This window comes from Xyrauchen texanus, chromosome 41, assembly GCF_025860055.1.
Source record: "Xyrauchen texanus isolate HMW12.3.18 chromosome 41, RBS_HiC_50CHRs, whole genome shotgun sequence".
Classification (NCBI taxonomy): Eukaryota; Metazoa; Chordata; class Actinopteri; order Cypriniformes; family Catostomidae; genus Xyrauchen; species Xyrauchen texanus.
Window position 1 is genome coordinate 34,923,325 of NC_068316.1, and position 23,474 is coordinate 34,946,798.

Here is a 23,474-nt window from a genome sequence, read left to right on the forward strand (position 1 = left end):
TGTTGAGAAGCATGATTTATTCCACAGCCATGTATTGGATTGACATATTTCACACTAAAATGACACAGTAAATATGCTTTATATTGATGGATCAGACAGTGTGGGAGGTCCCTTGCAAGAAAAGGACCTTCCATTTTTCTACTTATTTGAATTCACGATTGAAGCTGGCATTTTTTATTTTTTTTTGGCCAGCTAGCCACTCGGAGACCTATAGAAAGGTGCATTCAATTAAGTATAAAATATGAAGGTACATTGTCTGAACCGTAAACACGATGCATATTTACTGTGATTTTTGTACAGGACTATAGGCCTACAATTCAAAGTTAATGACAGGGTATATAATAATAACATTTACATTGAGAGATCCTTGATAGTAATTTTTTATATAATCTATGTTAACGCAGTAAATTGCGGTTATAAAGCATACACCCGCCCTATTCAAAAGGCTTCAAACACATACACCTTTCACATAGGCTAAATAAAATAAATTAATCAACACCTCACAAACACCTAATAAACGCTTTTTTGTTATTATAGTAAGATTCGCTATCCTACTCCGTGAACAGAGTCAGAAAACACGTCAAATTACCGTAATTATCGCAATAGGTCCAATCCCAGGTTTTAATCGCGGCTGGTTTGACAGTGAAATTCTGAGCCTTGGCCGGAGTTTAGCGCCCCATCGGTCTTCTTGGCCGTTTGGGACAGAAATGAGAAACACTCCCTTTCGATTGAGAGCGCAGCAGCGTCACTGCGCATGCGCTAGACTTCTGCTTGCATTTCCTGTTGATGCTGTTCTCACCGGGAGCGATGGCGCTGCTGGGAGCGGGTATTTCACGTGTTCAAACTCTTAATTTCTAATATTAATGATCCTATCTGATACATAACCATGCCCGTGTGTGTTGTGTGTTTGTAGTTTTCTCGGCTCTTCTCTTCAGTCCGGCGGCTTTCGCGCTGGTGCAGGATCTCGATGATACGTAAGACATATACTAATTTATTTTCATGCAGTGTGCATTGTTTTGAGATATTTTAACAGATCTGAAGTTCACCTGATAGAAATTATAGTGTTGAGAGAATGAGAGTCTTTATACACATACGATCAGTTGACATCTTGTTCGTTGACTGCAGTAGCCTATGTATGCAGTTTTACATTATTCGGATAATGTGATGAATCAGTTGTGATGGAGTGTCAGTTTGTGTTTTATCACTTGCTGCCGGTTATATCTTTACAAAACTCCATTGCGTCTTAATGCTTAATTCAGTCATGAAGTAAAGATGCACCGAAACCATTTTTCTTCCCCCGATCCGATTCCAAAGTGGTAATTACAAGTATGTCTGGTTCAAGTGCTTTGTTGTATGAAAGAACAGGAAACATGGACGACGCCAGGTTCATTCATAATATTTTTTGAGGAACTTTTATTTTGATAGCATAATACGTTACTCAGTTAGACTGCTAACGGTTTTATTTTTTTAAATATTCATGTCAATTTTATTTGTATAGCGCCTTTCACAACACACATAATTTCAAAGCAGCTTTACAGAAATTCAGGCATTAACAGATGATAAAACTGTAATGTCTATAATGTTGATGAATCATCATTGTGTAATTAGGTACACAAAATACAATTGTTAAAATACAATTGTTAATAGTGTTTAAAAATAAGTAATTCAATAATAATTGTATTAATAACCCCAGTGAGCAAGCTGAAGGCGAAAGGAATACAGCTAATTGTTAACGCTTGCAGTTTCGGCCATATTCATTTATGTATATCATCAACCATTTGATGCATTTTGTAAATTTTTACACCACGAAAATAGCTTTAGGGCTGAAAAAAGTTTCATTGTCAAATAGCCGTTTGATCTTATTTAACGTAGCATGAGTTCACATTAAACTCTAAAGATGGTGCACGAGCTGCAACGCTGATTGAGGAGAGGAAGAACACAGCTCACAGACGCACTCCAAACTTTTCAAACAGCTTAAACCTAATGTTGAATATAATATTAAATATTTCATATCTAAAAATCCTTAAAATAAGATGCATTTACCTGGGGCGGCTGTGGCTCAGGTGGTAGAGCGGGTTGGCCACTAATCTCAGGGTTGGCGGTTCGATCCCTGGCCCACATGCCGAAGTGTCCTTGGGCAAGACACTGAACCCCAAGTTGCTCCCAGTGCCTTGCATGGCATCTCTACCGTCATCGGTGTGTGAGTGTATGTTTGAATGGGTGAATAAGTCATAGTGTAAAGTGCTTTGAAAACCGCTGAGGTTAAAAAAAGCGCTATATAAATGCAGACCATATACCCGAGAAGCAACATAAGATGTTTACCCTGCATTCAAAAATGCACTATCACAGTATGTACTGTATTTGATGAGAAACACACTTCTCAGCTGGTAAAACAGTACGCTGTTGGTATGCTAGAAGCAGTATGAATAGAATTCGTCCCGTAACCAGAATATATTACGTGACAGCAACCGTGAAAATAATCCACTCAAGTCCTCTCCCCAAACTGAGGGAGTGTGTCTGCATCTCGAACAGTGTTAGGGAGACTATTCCATAGTTTAGGAGCCAAATATGAAAAGGATCTACCTCCTTTTGTGGATTTTGATATTCTAGGAACTATTAACAGGCCAGAATTTTGCGATCGTAATGAACGTGATGAATATAGCATGGTAGAAGGTCACTTAAGTACTGTGGAGCTTGACCATTCAAAGCTTTGTACGTAGTTAACAGAATTTTTAAATGAATACGGAATTTAACAGGTAGCCAATGTAACGATGATAAAATGGGGGTAATATGATCACATTTCGTAGTTCTCGTTAGAACTCTGGCTGCTGCATTTTGAACCAATTGAAGTTTATTTATTGATCCTCCCAGTAATGCATTACAATAATCTAGTCTTGAGGTCATGAACACATTAATTAGTTTTTCGGCATCAGCAACAGAGAGCATGTGCCTTACTTTAGCAATATTTCTTAGTTGGAAGAATGCTGTTCTACAAACATTTGTAATTTGATTTTCAAAGGACAGATTGGTATAAAATATAACACATAAGCTCTTCGCTGTTGAAGATGATGTGACAGTTCATCCATCAAGAGTCAAATTATATTGTAGTGGCTTATTTTTAGAGTTTTTTGGTCCAATAATTAGTACCTCTGTTTTGTCAGAATTGAGAAGGACATTTCTGGCCATCCAATCTTTTATTTCATTGATACACTGCTAATTTCGAGAATTGTGAATCCTCATCAGGTTTTGAAGAAATATAAAGTTGTGTATCGTTGGCATAACAGTGGAAACTTATTCCATGATTCCTGATAATCTCTCCCAGGGGAAGCATATACATGGAGAAAAGCAGAAGCCCTAAAACTGATCCCTGTGGCACTCCATATTTTACTTTTGTTTGGTTTGACAATTCCTCATTTACATAGACAAAATGGTAGCGGTCTGCTAAATATGACCTAAACCATGCTAATGCAACTCCACAAATGCCAACATAATTCTTTAGCTTATTCAAGAGAATGTTGTGATCTATCTTGTCGAATGCAGCACTAAGATCTAAAAGCACTAGAAGAGAAATTCAGCCGCGATCAGATGATAAGAGCAAGTTATTTGTAACTGGTAAGTGCTATCAATTTTATAGTGGGTTATAAAAATAATCGTTAGATGCAGCACTAATTAGCTTGTGTTTGTATTTTATTCCAAAATTCTATTATCATCAGCAAGCTAATGGAGCATTATGCTGTCAAAATAAAAGTTTCTCAAAAAAAAAAAAAATTAAATCTGCCATTCATGTTTCCTGTTCTTTCTGACAATAAACCAATTGAATGCGACATACTCATAATTTCCACTTCAGAAGTGGGAAGTAGGATAATTCCGATAGCACATGAAGCCAGCAATCTCGCAGTTTCCCAGTCGTAATTACGACTTGAGGGGTTGTACATGTGCAACTTCCGAGTGGGAAACTCGTATTATGATAATTTTGTTAGCATGTGAAATCCTACAATATCCTCTTAAGATGTATTTCAATCTAACTTTTTAAATGCAACATTTAATGACTTTTAAATCATATGTAACATAAAATAGTATATTACCACAGCTATAGATTGTGAAATTAAGCATTCATTTGGCAAGCTGTGTGCCACAATATTAAAAAATATTTTACATATTTACAAACCTTACCATTGTGTATATACTTGTGTATAATTGTGTCCTGATCAGGTTTGAGTATATTCAAGAACATTTACTAAAACCAACTTTCCTAAAACATGTCTTTAACACATGATTGTTTTTTTTAAATAAATGTGTCATTATTTATATGAAGTTAATGTCATATCTTTAGTGCTTCTCACCATTTCAAAGCAGGCGGAGTGGCACTGCACCACAATTGACATTTCACATGGTTCATTTATCCATGACACAACTTAACACTGGCACATGCACACCCTAGGTGTGCATGTGCCACCTAGGGTGTGCATGCACCCCCCCAGCTATATATGACTTTTTACAAAAAGTACAAATTAACACAAAATACATCCTATTGTGCATAAACCCAATCCAGCAAAACATTAATTATTGCAATGTTGGGAATAAATATTTAAGTGCTTCTGAAGTTGGCATCATAAGTGGTTATCACTTTATAGGAATACCTTTAATGTAAAGTGCACATAAACCAAGTCAAGTGGTCTAAGATGTAAAAAAAAAAAAAAAGACACTGCCCTAAAGATCTATGCGCATTGTACAGTATATTTCACTATAGGCACATTTATGGGCTTTTATCATTACTGGGGAGTCTAGTGCCCATCAAGTACACAGTCTATTGTACTATGATGTTGTAGGGGGTTTCAAATTATTTTATTTATTCATTTTGCAAAAAAATCACCAACGCATTCATTTCTGATGATTTTAGGAGCATTATTTGAACATTTTCTTTAATAACCTCTATACTGTATATTGTGTAGCATTAATGAATGGACTAAAAACATTTTGTCACCTTTTCACATAACACAGCACAAGATGAAGTTTATCAAAATGTCCTTTCTCAAAAGTCTGCTGTTGCACTATCATGGTGCAGTGATGGTACAATATTTTAAAAAACTATGGTTTATTTATAATACAGTAGGCCTATTTCATGGTATTTATGTGCTATTTAAGGCTTCTCCAGATAACATGTCCAAAAAACATGGTATTGGTTTGGTTTTGGTACTTTTAAGCACTTTCATGTAATGTTAGTGTTTGGATAATCTTTTACGGTGCATCCGGAAAGTATTCACAGGGCTTCACTTTTTCCACATTTTGTTACGTTATAGCCTTATTCCAAAATTGATTACATTCATTATTTTCCTCAAAATTCTACAAACAATACCCCATAATGAAAACTTGAAAGAAGTTTGTTTAAAATCTTTGCAATTTTATTAAAAATAAAAAAATCACATGTACATAAGTATTCACAGCCTTTGCCATAACATTCCAAATTGAGCTCAAGTGCATCCTGTTTCCACTGATCATCCTTGAGATGTTTCTACTACTTGATTGGTGTCCACCTGTGGTAAATTCAGTTAATTGGACTTGATTTGGAAAGGCACACACGTCTATATAAGGTCCCACAGTTAACAGTGCATGTCAGAGCAAAAACCAAGCCATGAAGATCTGAAAATGGCTGTTTACGCTCCCCATCCAACCTGATGGAGCTTGAGAGTTCCTGCAAAGAAGAATTGGGAGAAACTGCCCAAAAAAAATGTGCTAAGCTTGTAGCGTCATAAACAAAAAGACTTGAGGCTGTAATTGTGCCAAAGGTGCTTCAACAAACTATTAAGCAAAGGCTGTGAATACTTATGTACATGTGATTTTATATTTGTTATTTCTTTTAAATTTGCAAAGATTTCAAACAAACCTCTGTCACGTTGTCATTATGGGGTATTGTTTGTAGAATTTTTAGGAACATGAATTTAATCCATTTTGGAATAAGGCTGTAACATAACAAAATTTAGAAAAAGTGAAGCGCTGTGAATACTTTACGGATGCACTGTATTTAGCAAGTACCTTTACCTGCAGTAGACAATCTTTCACAGGCTGCAGTCGTACTTGCACATGATCTTCATCACTGGCAGACAATTGAATGCAACATGTTTTGTTTCAATTAATTGTAAGTAAATATCCACTTCGTTCAGCATTGTTTTTGTTCTCTTTCTTCTAAGCATACTGTTACTGTTTTACTTCTTGACAAAGAGTTTCAAACAATTAATCCTGCACGTTAGACCTGTTCATTGAGAAGAGCCGACTAAAAAAAAGACTAATTAATTCACGCATCGTGCATCACTTCGATTCATGAGCCCCGCGCTCTTGAGTCTATGGCCGTGTTCACAATGGCATACTATCCATACTACTCACAATTTTTTGCCTAACACAGATATAACAGAAAGAGTAATATGGTAGTGAGGCATTTAGAACACAGCCTATTTGTTCTGTGGTGAACGGCACAACATTTCATCGGAATGCACAGGGTGCATTTAGCTTGACACCGATTGAACACATACTTATTGGCTCGGTAGATTGGCACCCTGTGGGACGCATGGTACGAAACCCATTCGAATTTGGTTGTGGAAAACACCTATGAAACCCTTAGTGTCTCTTGTCTTGGTGACTTAATGAGTTTAAACCATGTTGAACAGCACACCATTATAAACAACACTGACCAGAACATAAATTATAAGGCTGTACAATCCACACATCACCTCCCTAACAAAATTATACCTTGGATTAACTATACTGCCCTGCAAAAGCAAAAGACCTTAACTCACTAGAGTGTGAAACTGAGAAAAATTACTTTAAAGTTTCTGTTTTGTCCAGACAAAAGTATTATAGGTAGGACTCCCAAAATTTCACAACTAGTTGCTATACTGAAGAAATGTTTGTATGCAAAAAATCTTGAGCTCAAAATTGACCTTTGACCCTTGTTTGGCAGTTACTGTACTCTGCCTTTGTATCATGTGCCAAAAATCAGGAGTCATGCAAAGGCAAAAGGCCGTAACTGACACATAATCAATATTTACTTACTGTTCACCATACTTGCATCCAGTATAAGAACACCTAACCAAGGTCTAGTCATCATGGTATTTGTTTTAAATTATATAGAAGACCTTTGGTTGTTCCTATTTAGTGCTATAATGATCAGGATAGTGCGGCAACACTAACACAGTTAAACAGTATAACAGATAAGTTACTTTGCAGTACAGTATGTACAGTATGAATAAATACAATAAATATTTTCACAATAAAGATAACTGAATTATAATTGAATACAAAGGTATATGTATTTAAATGCAAGATATAGAGTAATAATTAATTAAACATTAGACCAATACATTAGAGATTAGAGACTGCTCATTCCAAGTTTTTTACTGCGCCCAAATAAAATCTTACTGAAAGCTAATTTTTGTGTCGGCGTCAACGTTAGCGCTAATTTACGTGAGACAGATTAAATTTAGCAAGCTCCGGGCTGTCACTGACATAGGGCGATGGTTCAGATCTGTCAATCACATCGCTATCACAGAGTAATAATACAAACAAGCAGTCGGCAGTCTACACTTTATTTCAAAGATGTGTCGTGTGTATGTTACGCGGTTTGGTGACAATAAAAGAGCGGTAATCTTTGACAGTATGACAAAGCCAGAGTACAGTAACATCACAGCGGCACCGTAACATCTCTCTTGATGCCAGGCGAAACAAAGTCAGAACACCTTAACTCAACTTAAGCGTTGCGGAACAAAGGCTAAGAGCAACTGTTAACAACTGTTACGGCGTTCTGCTGTGGTTTCTCGTATGGTTTTGGATGTTACGGTTGTCATAGCCCTTTAATTTCTCGTTAAAACAATCAAATTGACTCACGATATTTATTCACATGATAAAGGAGGTCTTGAATACCCCAAAAATGACATTAACTCATTTTTGACCAAACATGATGTTACGGCGTTTTGCCTTTGTAGGGCAGTATAGTGTTAACAATGGTATTTTGGCAGATGTGCAATGTGTTATATTCATACTAAACTTTTTTTTATATTATTTATATATTCCTATTAAATTATTAATTTCTATTACAGTCAGTTTAAAAAAAAATCAGTTTTGTTCTTATAGTTTCTAATTTGATAGTTTCTGTCATTTCATAATAAAAATGCCATAGTTTGTTTTGTTGAAGTTACTTACTATCTTAGTGAGGAGCCATGCTTGGTTTTTACCAGTGACTACCTGTGATCTAGTTACAAATATCACTTGACACCAATGAAACTATGGCAACTTTTTCTTTGGTGTAAAATCTGTTCTAGAATCTGCTCTTTGATTGTTGGAAAAAGTAACTGGCTTTGTTTGTCTTCAGAAATTCAAAGATTTGACTGTACTTAATCAGTAGGATAACACGCAAAATATTTCAAGTTAGCCTTAATTAGGAAGGCCTATACACTGCATGCCCAATTATTAGGCAAGTGAGCTGATCTTATTTTTTCCATGCACATTTTCCAACTCCAAACCATATAAACTTGAACGCTTATTGGATTAAATTTTTTTCAGGTGGTAAGTATTTGTGTAATGAGGGAGGGTGTGGCAAAAGTGACTAACAACTTTTACCAAGGTGTGCATAATTATTAGGCAGATTCATTACCTCTTGTATGGGCCAAAAAAGAGATTTAACTGACACTGAAATGTCAAATATTGTAAAATGCCGTTCAAACGGATGCAACACTCTTGAAATAGCCAAACAATTGAGGCGTGATCACCGGACAATCAAACGTTTTGTTGCGAATAGTCAACTGGGGTGCAAAAAAACACACGAAGGAAAGGGCAATGCTCCATCACATGCATCCAAGTACTCCACCGCTTGGCTAGCCAGCAAGGGCCTCAAAGATGCCCAAATAAGGACTTGGCTTCCTTCCTCATGTGACTTATATCCTATTGAGAACTTGTGGGGTCTTCTCAAACGTGAGATTTACAGTGACAATACACCTATTTGAACAGCATTTGGGAGGCTGTGGTTGCAGATTCTGTGAATGTTGATTGTGAACCGATCAAGAAACTGCCAGACCATGGATGTAAGGCTCATGGTAGTTATTGAAAAGAAGGGTGGCTATATTGGTCACTGAATGTTTTTGAAAGGCCAAAAATTTTATTTAATTGTCATTTTGTGTTACTTATTTGTTGCACCTACTCTAAAAATTGAGAATAAATATTTGAGTTTGGAGAAATTATTTTTGTAATTAGAATACATTTTTGTATATATTCTCCTGAGAAAAACAAAACTCACTTTTTCTTTAAACATTCAGGTTTGAGTTTAAATAACATTTTGGATTGACTGAGAGCATTGTGTTTGTTCAACAATAAAATTAATCCTGAGGAATACAATTTGCCTAATAATTGGGCACACAGTGTATATAAAACTTTTTTTACATTTATTAAACTAGCTTTAATATAGTGTAATGTAGAAACTTTGAATATGATCGATAATATTTAATAAAATTAAATGTTTATAATTAACTTTGTACATTTTCGTGGTACCGATATGTTTGTGTGATGTCACGAATTTTCATCTCTGAAAATTCCAAGCAGGCTTTTATTGTGACAAACTGGCAACCAGAAAATTAAAGGTGCTGTAACAAAAATCAATAATTATTAAGCAAATGTTGGAAATGACCCAACCAGGAATTCTCTATGATGTTCTGATACAGAGATATGTGATTTGTTACTTGGTTGATAGGTTGACCCCATCTGGTTGTTAGGCAGTTAGCAAGGTGACGCTAAAAAGGCTCCTTGCAACCCTGAGTATAATGAAAGAAACCGGAAGTCTCTGCAATGTTCTGGTGCAGAGATATGTGATTTGTTACTTTGATGCGAAGATAACCCCATCTGGTTGCTAGGCAGTTACCATCCATACCAATGTTATGGTATGGATTTTTTCTAACCGCGGTTGAAAAGCAAGATATTCCCGCGGTATAGTGGTAAACCGCATTAAATACATTACATTGGATCAGAGAAGTCCCCCCCCCCCGACAGACTTTGGCGCACACATCAGAAGTCGCTTTTGATAGACAGACTTTAAATATTGTCACCTACATCCAAAGAAAAAAAACGAGCACAATTTTAAATAGTCAAATTTTCATCAAGCAGTAATTTGGCATGAACTAATCACTGTATAGATTTCCTTATTTAAGATTATTCTCAGATACATTCAGCATTGAAGGTGGGTCAGACATGATTTTGACCACTTTATTAAGTTTTGTTTTGTAGAAAGCCTTTCTTTAACTTAAAATTTCGTTTTGTATAAATTGTATCTTAATTTTAATCACTGTTTCATTAACTAATTGCCTGGAATTAATAAATAAGAAGCAAATATAGCAGACATATAATCAGCAGCAGGACGTGGAAGCGCCGATGCGATCTCTTGCTGCGTGAGCTCTCTCATAAATGAACCGAAACTCGGCGGCTAGGCCTACTGCCTCACAGACATGAGAAATAAATAGAAATCTTAAAATGCATTTTAAACAAAATTCAAAACAAAATGATAAAATTTTAGGCTACAGTAGCCTAGTAGTCAGGTTTGCCGATGTGCGTTACTATTTATTTATTTATTTTTATCCCTGTGCGCCAATCGGAAACGGACTTCACTGCTGATATTCTGGGGATACAACATAGCCAATAGGCTATAGCCTACTAGGGACTTTAGCCTTTAAAATATCTTTGCTGCATTGGATCAGTCTCCTTTCTAGAACAGCCAAGAGCTTTCTAGCCTCACGGCAGCAGCGCCTTGCATCGCTCAGACCTTAAAACAGTCAGCGCCATGGATGCGGTTTTGAAAATTTATCAAAAAACGTTGGTGCGGACAGATGAGTTTTGTGATGCGGTTGCGGATTAAATAATAATAGCCCACCCGCGCATCTCTAATACAAATGCAATGTTATTATGTGTCATGGAACATTGCGCTCCCCAACTCGCGAAAGGTCGGATTTGCTCCATATTTTGATAAGTTTTGTTTAGAAAACCTTGAATCCATGTAGGCTAATATCATTAGACATAATCCATATCATTAGAATCAATGAATCCATGTCATTAGACACAACGAATCCATGTCATTGGACACAACGTGCACACATGTGCAGGCCAATGTTTTTTTTGTTTTTTTGCGGTGACGACGGTGACAAGCTCAGACCCGCGGTTGGAGTCACGTGACCGCGGTATTGCGGTAACCGTCCCAGCCCTACTTTGAGGGCAATGAAATCTCTTGCAGAGTGCCCTGTTCTTCTATTCTAATCTTTTCTATTTGCAAAAGTAATGTTTGAGAGTCTGAAATGTATTTTTTCTATTGACATACTAAAGCTGAAGATATAAATAACCATCTTAAGACAAATGTTTTTGTGAAGCATCTTAAGTGCCTAATACTTTTGCACAGTACTGTATGTTTTGTTGCTAGGGTAACCCCACCTGGTTGCTAGGCAGTTACTAAGGTGATACTCAAAAGGTTCCTTACTACCCTGAGTCAAATGAATGAAACTGGAAGTCTCTATGATGTTCTGGAGATGTCCATCTAAGCTCATTTTTGAGGAATTCAATGGTTGCTAGGCTGCACTAAATGGTGGTTGGCTAAGTTTTGTCTAGCATGATATTTAAAAGGCTCTTTGCTGGTCTGAGTCAAATAAGCCAAAGTTGAAGTCTCTATGCTCTTGTGGTGCGGAGATATGTGGTTTGTTATAAGTTTGCTAGGGTAAGTCCATCTAGTTGCTAGGAAGCTGTCAGTAGCCTAGATTCCATCCACCTTTCACGCTTTTTTGTTATCGACAAAGTGAAAATGCGAAACCCTTTTCCATTCAAATGGCCTGTTATCGATAAAAAGGGTGTGTGATGACGTCGTGCCTAAAAAAAACACGTTGTCGAATACGTTTTGGTTTCTGCCCTGAAGCTGTTTCCATTCAGAAATGTGTGTTTGTCGCTAATTTGCCTCCCAGATGTCCCTAATTTTTTTCCTCCGAAGTTTTGGTAAAATGGGGAGATTGAGAATTAATTGAATTCATCCTAGCCAGTTTACTATCATTTTAATTTCACAAAAGCAATCAGAAGAGGAGGAATTGCAACCAAAAGGGAACTGTTGCCCTTCTGATAGGACCGTAATATTGGTCCTGATGTTGCACCTATCGCAGGTTGGCACCAGTTCCGACCTGAAAGCGGATCGTCATGGCCCTGTTCAAGCTGGCAACCTGCACCAAGTAGTGGCAGAAACTCTCTGTCTCTGTATAAGGACCATCAATCGATGTGTATATGCGGTGTGCACAGCTATTAAAGAAAAAAAAAATTGTGGTGTTATCAGGGTTTACATATGATACATTTCTGGTATTCAATGTTTTTAACAATCATCTAATCAAAAGCATCACCATCACAACTGCATTATGTCAGTTTATTTATTTTAGCTTCAAAATGCAAATGTATATTTTCTGAAGAAGCAGTAAATGCTTTCCGAGGTAAAGAGGGTTAGATTTAAAATATTAAACGTTTAAAAGCTAGTTTTCTGAAAGTGAACTCCTCATTGGACAAATAGCTCTGATAGTTTATAGTCTTGGAAAAAAAGTGCAGAACATTCTGAAAATGTCATTCAGCCGACTTTATTCTACAGAACAGGATAAAGCTAATATAAGTTTGAGAAAAGGCATATGTAGGTCTAAAAAATTATTTTTTTTCATTTGGTAATTTATTTAATTTAATACAGGGGATTTTGCCGGCATTGTTTTCAAAAGTAGACTGAACATTAATTTAAGAGAATTGGGCTGTTCCAAAAAAAAAAAAAAAAGCCATTCTGAAGCTTTTCACCTAGTTTTGTGTATTCTTAATTTAAAAATCTTTATGCACAGAATTTTTTTTTTTTGTACTGTGGGCTAATTCCGTGACTGCCATCTATTTTTTGGAGTGGTGTGGAAAAGCAACTTAAACGGATGGATACTGCAATTAAATGAATCGCAAACAGTGGCCATTCATTTGTTCAATGAGCACGAGATATGTGTTGGCGCTCCTGGAAATGTCACGTTTGAAGATCGGCTCTATATGTCGTAAAGAGCTATCCATAATCACGTAGAATAAATTGGCTTTCAATACTGTCGTCATGATTAACACAGGCTAATGATTGGGGTACATTCTGTCATGTGACACTACATTTTTGCGTTAATGTCAATTTTATTGACAAAAAGTGTTTCCAAACCATTTTTTCGCGACCATAGATAAAACATGTATCAACATAGTCTATGCACTTGAATGAAACGGAAAAATGTTATGTCGACATATGTGACATTTTAGCTATAACGTACGTTTCCATCAGCTTTATTTGATGCGTTAAAACTTTTTTCACATAAAATCATTGGATGGAAACATGGATAGTGTGATCCTAAAAAGGCTACTTACTGAACTGAGTGTAATTAGCTAAACCTGAAGACTATGACAGGGGTGCCCAATACGTCGATCGCGATCTACCAGTCGATCGCAAAGGCAATGCTGGTAGATCGCACAACATTTTAATGTACTTTCGTTAAATTTTAATAAAAATAAATATAATGTCTTTCCTTCTTTTAGTTTCTGTCTGACTTGCACTTGATACTACTTTTGCGATACTACTGCCCGGATTAGGCAAAACTGAATGGAATCAGACAGTAGCTAATCCGGGCTGTAGCGTCGCAATTTCGCGCTCTGTTCTCAGAAGTCCTTGGAAGGCGTGTATGCGCAAACCTAGTTGTCATGGCAACTGAATAAACAAAACCTTGCCTGGTCAATATTTACTCATCATCAGAATAAGGTAAATGCCCTGGCTATTGTAATCTATTGTGCTGTAGGTGTTTTGGGTTTAGTTTTAAAACTGAATGATATCAACATTGAACATTATTATATATTTTTTTAATTAATTAGAAGATGAATTCCATTTAGGGATACATGCTGTAGTCCCAACAAGCATTTTCTTATTTTTTTAGTTGGTAGATCTTATTGAGTTGGTCATTTAAAAGTAGATCATCACACAAAAAAGTGTGGGCACCCCTGCTCTATGACATTCTGATCAGGAGATATCCATCAAGCCATTTTGAATGGCAGTCAATAGGTTTTGGTTGCTAAGGTGCACTAAATGGTTGCTAGGTTGTATGCAGTTGTTAGGGTGTTAAAGTGATAGTGAAAGAATGAATAAAAAGAGTGATGTAAACTGAAAAAATTATGGAGTGATAGAAAGTATGAGTGGTGGAGTGATGGGTTGTATTTTGAATCCTCTAAAGGAGTTACTAGAGGAAAAAGTTTTCATACCTTAAATGGAAGTCAAAGTGAAATTAGGCCTTTTTGGAAGTCCGGTACTGGAATACCATAATTCCGATCAGTTAGAAAAGACATAGCACACTATTTGGGATTAGTCTGAAGGTCTGTGGCGAGTTTGATGTATATAGCTTGAAATCTCTAAGATTTAGAGTCAGAAATTTTGTCTCATAAGAAAAAATTATAATAATTATAAATAACTAGATGGGTACATTTTCTGAAGAAAATGTGAGTGGTGCTTGACCTGGCAAAATTTCTCACCACGATGTCCCACCAACTGCCCCAAGTTGAAAGAGGCCACCATGACAGTAGGATGTTCTGGTGCAGAGATATTGGTATTGTTGCATGGTTGTTAGGGTGTTCCATCTGGTTGCTAGGAAGTTACCAGGGTGAAGCTCCTTGTCCGCATGAGTCAAATGAGCTACTAACATGTTAGGCATTGTTATCATATTTTGCTAGGTGTTGCTATTATGTTTTGACATGATGCTAGCATGCTTTTAGCACGTTTTAGCACACTTCTCTAGACATTGCTAATATGTGTTAACATGATGCTAGCATGTTTTAACTCTTCGCTTGGTGATGCTAGCATGATTTTAGCATGTTTTAGTACTTTGATAGGCATTGCTAACATGTGTTAGCATGATGCTAGCATGTTTTTAGAATGTTTTACCACTTCGCTAGGTGGTGGTAATGTGTTAGCATGATGCTAGCATGTTAATAGCATGTTTTACACTTTGTTAGGTCTTGTGAGAATGCGTTGGTATGATGTTTTGACAGTTTGCTAAGGGTTCGTTAGGTGTTGTTGGCATGTTTTAACACTTCGCTAGGTGTTATTAGCATGTTTTTCTAGCATGTATTCGCATGATCCTAGTATGTTGCTAGCATGTTTTAGCACTTCACTAGATATTGCTAACTTGTTAGCTAGGGTTGCAATATGGTGGCATAGTGGGCTAAAGCACATCATTGGTAATCAGAAGGTCGCTGGTTCGATCCCCACAGCCACCAACATTGTGTCCTTGAGCAAGGCACTTAACTCCCAGGTTGCTCCAGGGGGATTGTCCCTGTAATAAGTGCACTGTAAATCGCTTTGGATAAAAGCGTCTGCCAAATGCGTAAATGTAAATCGATGCTAAAAATGCTTTAAGGTTGACAGTAACTGACCAAGTTTAACTCAAATTAACTAAACATTATCTTGTTAAACCATACTTATTGCTGAATTAACAGTTTAGCTTTTTTTTTCTTCACATTAAGTTTTTTTGAGGTTATGTTTTGTAATCTTGTTAAAACGTATTTCATAAAATTTGTATTGAAAAAATTATAGTTTAGGAACCGTATCGAAGTCAAGGTATCGATATCGAAGTTTTTTTTAATGATACCCAGCCCTAATTACTCAATTACTATTTGAATACTAACCCCATTCATCGGTGAGTTTAACAACGCTCAGCTGCAGGTAAAGCGGCATTCAGAGGTGAGTTTAACCAAAACAACGCTAAACTGCATGTGGCTAATGTTTACACTCAGGGTACATTACGGCATGTTTTCCATAACGTTACGACGTTCTCAATATAATTCATAATCCCACGTTTATAATGAACAACGCGTTATGGTTATTGTGTTATTAAAAACTGTGTACGCAGGTGTTACAGTTAACATGGTAACACTAAGTTACACCTGGTTTACTTGTATGTTACTGATTAAGAAGTAATGTCAAAAAACAGTTATAACTGCATGAAGATGAATGGTAACACAATACTGGCAAAATACTGTTTACATCTTGCAAATGCATATGATTCAAGACTAGAATTCCCCCAGAACGGAGGGAGGGGCGGGTGACCAAACCTCATTATCATTTAAAGTCATATGCACTGAAACGGCGTGCTGAAAGCGGAGCTGTTTTTGAGCAGTTAAAATTAGTGTTTTCTTAAAATACTAATGAGAATTTTTAATAAAAGTATATTACAAAGTTTTCATTTAGACCCTAAAGATTCATATTAACTTGTACAAAAATGGCATTATATGACCCCTTTAAGGTTACAAATACACACACACACACACACACACTCCATCATTGCAATCTTGACATTGCAGCCTGTTCATTATAGCCGCAATAAAATATAATAATAAAATAGTAAACCTACCATATAAAAATTACTCTGTTTAAATAGTCAGTAGTACAATTAGTATCATTCACAGTAAGCACCGCTCCACTGTGATGTTTCCAAGCATATTTTTACGCATGTAAAGAGGATGATTTTCTACGTCGGTATTGGAGCGTGAGTAAAGTACAAAGCCTATAATAACTGGCAGAAGGCAGTAAGAGAAACAGGAAGTCTGTTATAACTTCTGCATACATTAATTGATCTCGACGAAACTTCAGCAGTGTGTTCGCTGTAAGAGGCCGATCGCATGGATGTTGCTATTGTGAGTCAGTTATAGCGCCACCAACTGGCAGAAGGAAGTATGTCACTTTCAAAATGCTTTTAAATCACCCCCTTATGTCTCAAGTGAACAAACAGACCAACAGAAAGTCAGATATTTTGGTTTGAATGTGGATTTCTTGGAATTTGCACACATCTTCTCGACGGTCGAACCGAGCTTACGTTATTGCCCGTCGTGCGCGGCGACCCTAAAGGCCCAGGGGTGGCGGTGCCACCGGCTTGGGCCCGTCATCGCTGCTCGCAGCTTTAATTAATGATTATCTTTGATAATGATTCATGTTCTATTGAATTTGATGATTGTTGATTTTAAAGGATTCTAATCAGTGTTCTATTGAGTTTAATAATTGATGATTATTATTGCTAATAACCAAACCCACTCCTAAACTGTGAGCCCTACATTACAGAAGATCAGGTATTAACAGACGATAAAACTGTAATGTCTATAATGTCAATGAATCATCATTGTGTAATTAGATAAAATACGATTGTTAATCGTGTTTAAAAATAAGTAATTAAATAATTGTATTAATAACCCCAGTGAGTGAGCCGAAGGCGACTGTGGCAAGGAACACAAAACTCCATAAGATGTAGATTAATGGAGAAAAATAACCTTGGGAGAAACCAGACTTACTGTGGGGGGCCAGTTTCCCTCGGGCTAACATCATGAATATAATGTAAATATGACTTATGTATAGTTAAAATCATGGTTTAAAATTATTAAACTAAGTAAGGGTTAAGGGTCATTGTTTAAACATTGATTGTGTTTGAACTGTAAGATTAATGACCACAGGCTTTGAAGTCCATCCTGGATTAACTGCAGAAGTTCACATAGATGCAATTGTCCTTGTTAATTGGCTGATGAAGTGTTGAATTTTTAATTGAAGTCTATGTATTTCATTTTAAGATTGTAGTCCAGGGCTATTCAATTACAAATTCAGTTGGGCCAGATTTTCAAACCAAGAAGGTTAACTGGGCCAGTCATTTTAGCGGCGAAGCAGCTCGTAATGAAAATTTTTTTAAAACTAACACAAACAAATTTGTTGAAAAACATGTAAGGTTTATTCATTGTTTCTCTTTTAACTTTGGTCAGTTTGCACAGCAAAATGTGCATAAAAACAATGAAAGAGCTAACTGAACAGAATCTGAGGTAGCCCCTTCTTTTTCCACTTACAAATTAAAAAAAAAATGACCTAGGCACCTCTTGCCTACGCCTACCTTGGCTACATATCTGACCTATCTGATCACAAAGTGCTAAAAACAAAATAGTGCACAGTAGCAGGCTATTCACATTAGCAATAACATTACGTTTCCTTTTGAAACAAAATAAACATCTTGATCACATTTGACCCAGGAACATCTTAAAGTGCATAAAATAAAAAGTGCACGGTATTCACAACTATAACTAACACATGTAAATAAGGTTTACTACCTCACATATTGCGGGAACATATAAAATCAACACATTTGTGATTAGGTATGCCTTTGCTACACATCCCACATTATATTGATGTAGGCTACAGTTAACCTGCTGACTTAGTGGGAGAAGTGACATTTTTTGTTTTGAACGAGAGCAGTGACTTTAGGCTCGTAAGTTGTCAATGCAATCCGAAGGCATTGGTGGAGAGTACGGTCAGTCAGGGAACAACGAGAGTTGCTTTTTATGGAGTTCATGTGTGAAAAACTTGACTCACATGTGTATGTTGATCCAAACATACTGAGCATGACGATCGCTACTTTCTTAATGTTAGGGAACTGATGTACGTTGACATCAGTCCAAAACACTGCAGGTCCGTTAGTACGAAACTCCTGTGCCATGGTAACAGATGACTGCATGTCAGCAAGTTCAAGTTCAAATTGTCCCTCGTCAATGGAAGGAACCACTTGCTTTGCTCTGGCGGATAAGTCCCCTTCTATTGCAACCGTGAACGGGTCTCTGACAAAAACGGCCACCTCTGTGGGCAGAACTAGTCCATCCAATCGACCAGCAAAGTTATTTTTCAACCTCGCAATGAAATCTGTCATCACATCCGTGATTTGTGCGGGGGATGAGATGCGCTTGCGGAGTGTCGGAAAATGCAGCATTTGGCCTGTGCTCAAATCAGTTGCAGAAAGGTCCAGTTTAACTTGGAATGGGCGCATCTGTTCCACAAGGTCAATGACAGTTTTGTCTCTGTCTTGTAGTGCCAAATTTAGATCATTCAGGTGTTTGAATATGTCGCTCAGAAAGCAAACATCGGCCATGAAGTTGTCATCCAGTATGCGACTCAAGTGCGCTTCTGCCTTCTTTTGCTTGCTGCTGCGGAGGAAAGTTACGATCTCCTCTCTGAGACCACAGAAACGTTCCAGTGCTTTGCATTTGGACAGCCACCTCACGTCATTATGCAAAAGCAGGTTGTGGTGCTCAGCAGACATTTCTGACAGCAGCATGCGGAATAAGCGGTGTTGGAGGCTTGATGTGGAGCGAATAAAATTAATTGTAGCCATCACGCTGTCCATTGTCGTTTTGAGTGCCCCGCTTAGTTTTGCGCACAACACCGCCTGATGGACAATGCAGTGTAAGGAGATCAACTGAGGTGCAACAGTGGACCAACGTGCTGCCAAACCATTCACTTTCCCTGTCATGGATGGAGCCCCATCTGTCACAAGCATGCACACACGCGTCATATCCAGACCATTGTCTTTAAAAAAAGCGGAAATTTTTCCAAAGACAATATCTCCCGTTGTGTGTCCTTCTAACGGCAGAAGGCCGAGCAGCTCCTCTCAGAAGCATTTGCTGTCAAAAAACCGGATATATATGCACAGCTGAGCAGTATCAGTTTTGTCTGTGGACTCATCTACTGCTATGGACATAGTATCAGCTTTCATCAGGTCTCCTAACAGCGTTTCATACACATCTGCAGCAAGAATTTCAACCCTACGAATGTTGGAAGTATCTGACAGTGGTATGTTTTTAATAGCAGATGCCACGCTCGTTTTAATTTTATCGTCATTTATTACCTCATCCACGACGGCAAGCATACAGTCCCTCACAGTTTCCGAGTCTGTGAATGGCCTTTTCTTTTTTGCCAATATCCAGGACACATGAAGGGATGATGCGGTAGCTCTCTCTTGGGCTGTGAATGACCGCACCATGGTAGAACTGCTCCGGTTGTAAGATGCAATCAAACTCTGCACTTTTGCAGCCCTCTCTTGAGATCCCTCGGGGAAATTGGTGCAGAAAGTCTGGTGTTTCTCAACGTGGTGCCTCCGCACATTGTAATCTTTAAGTACTGCAACGCACTCATTACAAATTAAACACATCGGTTTCGCGTTTGGATGTGGCGGTAAAATAAACAAGTATTTTTCAGTCCAAGCAGGGTTAAACTGACGGTTTTCATTGGCAATTTTACGTTTCAGTGTTGAGAAAGACATATTGAAAATAATCTAGGCTACTACCAGCACGCTCTGTATTGTTTGCGTGTTACGGGCAACGTGGTCTGTACTACTTTATGAATTTATGTGGGGGGTGCGTTTTTGGCGGGACCACGGGCTGGGCCATTTGGAGGTTGTTATCGGGCCGCATGTGGCCCGCGGGCCACCAATTGAATAGCCCTGTTGTAGTCCATCAATAGACCGAGGTGATGCAGGCAGAGATCAGGGATGTGAAACGCAGTTCAACCTGGCTGGAAATTTCGGTCCGGTTCGGTGTGGTCCATCCTAAATCCAAGGCGTATGAAGTCTTATGGTTGGAGTTGGCATCAGTTCATCCTCTGAAGTCCATCATAATAGACCGAAGTGATGTTTGGCTGGCACCGGCTGCATTTAGTCATCATCATTCAGCGACATGAAGCAGTGGAGTCCAACACAAAGCAGGAATGGTGCTGGATCCAGGTGGTTCTGGTGACCACCGCATAGGAGTCCCGATGTTGAGAGCTAGACAATTCAAATCTTTGTACGTAGTTAACAGAATTTAAAAAATAATACGAAATATAACAGGTAGCCAATGTAACTGCTGGACCCAATGTCAATGGGCTAATATGATCATATTTCTTGGTTCCCTTTAGCACTCTGAACCATTTTGCATTGTGAATCAATTGAAGTTTATTTATTGATCTTGCTGGACATCCTCCCAATAATGCATTACAATAATCTAGTCTTCAGATCATGAACACATGAATAATTTTTTTGGCATCAGCAACAGCGCATGTGCCATAATTTAGCAATATTTCTTAGGTGGAAGAATGCTGTTCTGCAAACATTGGTAATTTGATTTTCAAAGAACAGATTCGTATCAAATATAACACCTATGTTCTTCGCTGTTTAAGATGATGTAAGAGTACAAGTTTTTTATTTTTTATATATATAACTGAGCGATCGGGAGAGAAGGGCCTTAGTCAGGGAGGTGACCACAACCCGATGGTCACTCTGACAGAGCTCCAGCGTTTCTCTGTGGAGAGAGGAGAAACTTCCAGAAGAACAACCATCTCTGCAGCACTCCACCAATCAGGCCTGTATGGTAGAGTGGCCAGACAGAAGCCACTCCTCAGTAAAAGGCACATGACAGCCCGCCTGGAGTTTGCCAAAAGGCATCTGAAGGACTCTATGATCATGAGAAACAAAATTCTCTGGTCTGATGAAACAAAGATTGAACTCTTTGGCCTGAATGGCAAGTGTCATGTCTGGAGGAAACCAAGCACCGCTCATCACCTGGACAATACCATCCCTACAGTTAAGCATGTGGATGGAAGCATCATACTTTGGGGATGTTTTTCAGTGGCAAAAACTGGGAGACTAGTCAGTATCAAGGGAAAGATGAATGCAGCAATGTACAGAGTAGGTTTGCAGCAGTATACCGGTTTCACGGTATTCCACGGTTTGAAAATTGACTGTTATCATACCATGTACATTTGCTTATCTACGGTATTGAGAAAAAAATGCAACCGGATGGAGAACCTCACATACGCGTGTGCATCTCCTTTCCTCCTCGTCATACTCACCAACTTGCGACACACACACACACATGCAGCAGAGAAAATGTCAGAGAGAAGTGAGGCGAGGTGTGTGTGTGTGTGTGTGTGTGAGCGAGCGAGCAAGCAGTGTTTCTCAACTGGTCTATTCGTACTGGGTCGCGGACAGCAGGGAAAGAACAACACCATGGTTCTCCCATTGAAGATATTTCGGCGGCCACCTTGTGATTGACTATTTAGGACTGCTGGCTTAGATTTAATGATAATCTCACAAACCGCTAAAGCAGACATGGGCAATTTACGGCCCTCCCAGATGGTTTAATGTGGCTCATTTATCGTAAAAGCATTAAAAAAAAATATTTCAGTTAACTTGCATTGGGACCTAACGCGTCTCCACAAGCATTTAACATGCTCAGGGTTGCCAGATAAGAGACGAAACACCTCCAGTCTGAGATCTATACTTGCGTAAATTGGAAATATTCTGTCTAATGTTATACTTATTTTGTGCAATCTGGCAACCATGCACACAAGTGCGCTTTCATCTCGCTTTCCCCTTTGAACAAACTTGGCGATCTGTAGTGCAATATTCTGCTCAAGGAAAAGTGTTATACGGCTACTCTGTGTCCATTCTTGAGGCTGCTTGTGACGTTTGGTGCTACTAATTTTGCAGGTAAACCTTCAGTGATTAAATATAATAGTAGATCTCGACATCATTGACATGCGAGCAAAAACATGCCAGAGATGCACAGATACACTTCAGAAAATTGAGTACACAACTATTTCTGGGCTTAAAATATAAAAAACCAAATCAATGCAGAACATTGTATCTCAAAAGTAATACAATGTGCCCCCCCATGCACTACTTAAAGCCCGATGTGGCCCCTTTACCAAAATAGTTACAAATATTAATAATTACACACCATCACCTTTACAAATTTGTTTCAGGATTTTACATGAGTAAAAGAAACTTACATTTTGACAAAATGTTTCAGTTTCATTTGAAATAATCTAAAGGTAGAATCTATTTGACCATTTTATATCAACAGTGGCAGTTGTAGTTAAAGTTTCAAGATGTGTTTCAGCTAGTAATTATTTTTCATAAATACATGAATTTATTATTATTATTATTACTATTATTTAAGACTAGCACACTGACCTAACCATGGTAATGAGGAGCCTTTCCTCCTGTGTAACGTGTATAAATATTTAATATTAGGCAACAAATGGGCTCATAAGTAAATATGCTCTTCAATTTTTTAAAAACAATAATAATGTCACTTGATGCATGTCCTTATACTGGAAAACCATGAACAAAACTATGCAACATAAAAGGAAATGCAACCCAGGATATATTAAATACAGGTTATGTTTAATCTACGGCAGGTAGACACTTGATGTCCAATGTAAAATCTGTCCTGAAGCAAAACCAGTTGAGAATCACTAAGTTAAAGATACAGACAGGAGCAGTCTACAGTATATGTTAACTGTTAATAATCAGAGGACATTACTGTAAAAGCTCACACAGCTGATGTTATTTTTCATTTAGAAGTTAATTTAACATGTAATCTAATATGCTTTAGTTATATAACATGTTATAGTTACATTATGTTTTTTTTTTATCAATTTTATAATTCTGTTTATTATAATTCTGTTAGCTTTCTTATTTTTTCTATTTATTTTCTTTTCAAAAGGGAGACTTTTTTTTTTACACATACTTCAATAAAATAAATGGTTTCAAGTTTCAATTATAATAGTGTTTGCTCAAAATAAATAAATAAAATAACCC

General features: G+C 37.6%; 1 protein-coding gene across 1 annotated transcript in view; it reads left to right on the plus strand.

Annotated features, from left to right (window-relative positions):
* The first annotated feature begins 765 nt into the window (after nucleotides 1-765).
* Nucleotides 766-23,474, plus strand: part of tmx3b (thioredoxin related transmembrane protein 3b) — a 212,061-nt gene continuing 189,352 nt past the window's right edge. Inside the window, exons 1-2 of the mRNA XM_052114024.1 lie at nucleotides 766-826; nucleotides 914-974. Of these exons, the coding sequence (XP_051969984.1) occupies nucleotides 787-826; nucleotides 914-974 (101 nt within the window). The 5' untranslated portion in view covers nucleotides 766-786. The remainder of the gene's footprint in view (nucleotides 827-913; nucleotides 975-23,474) is intronic.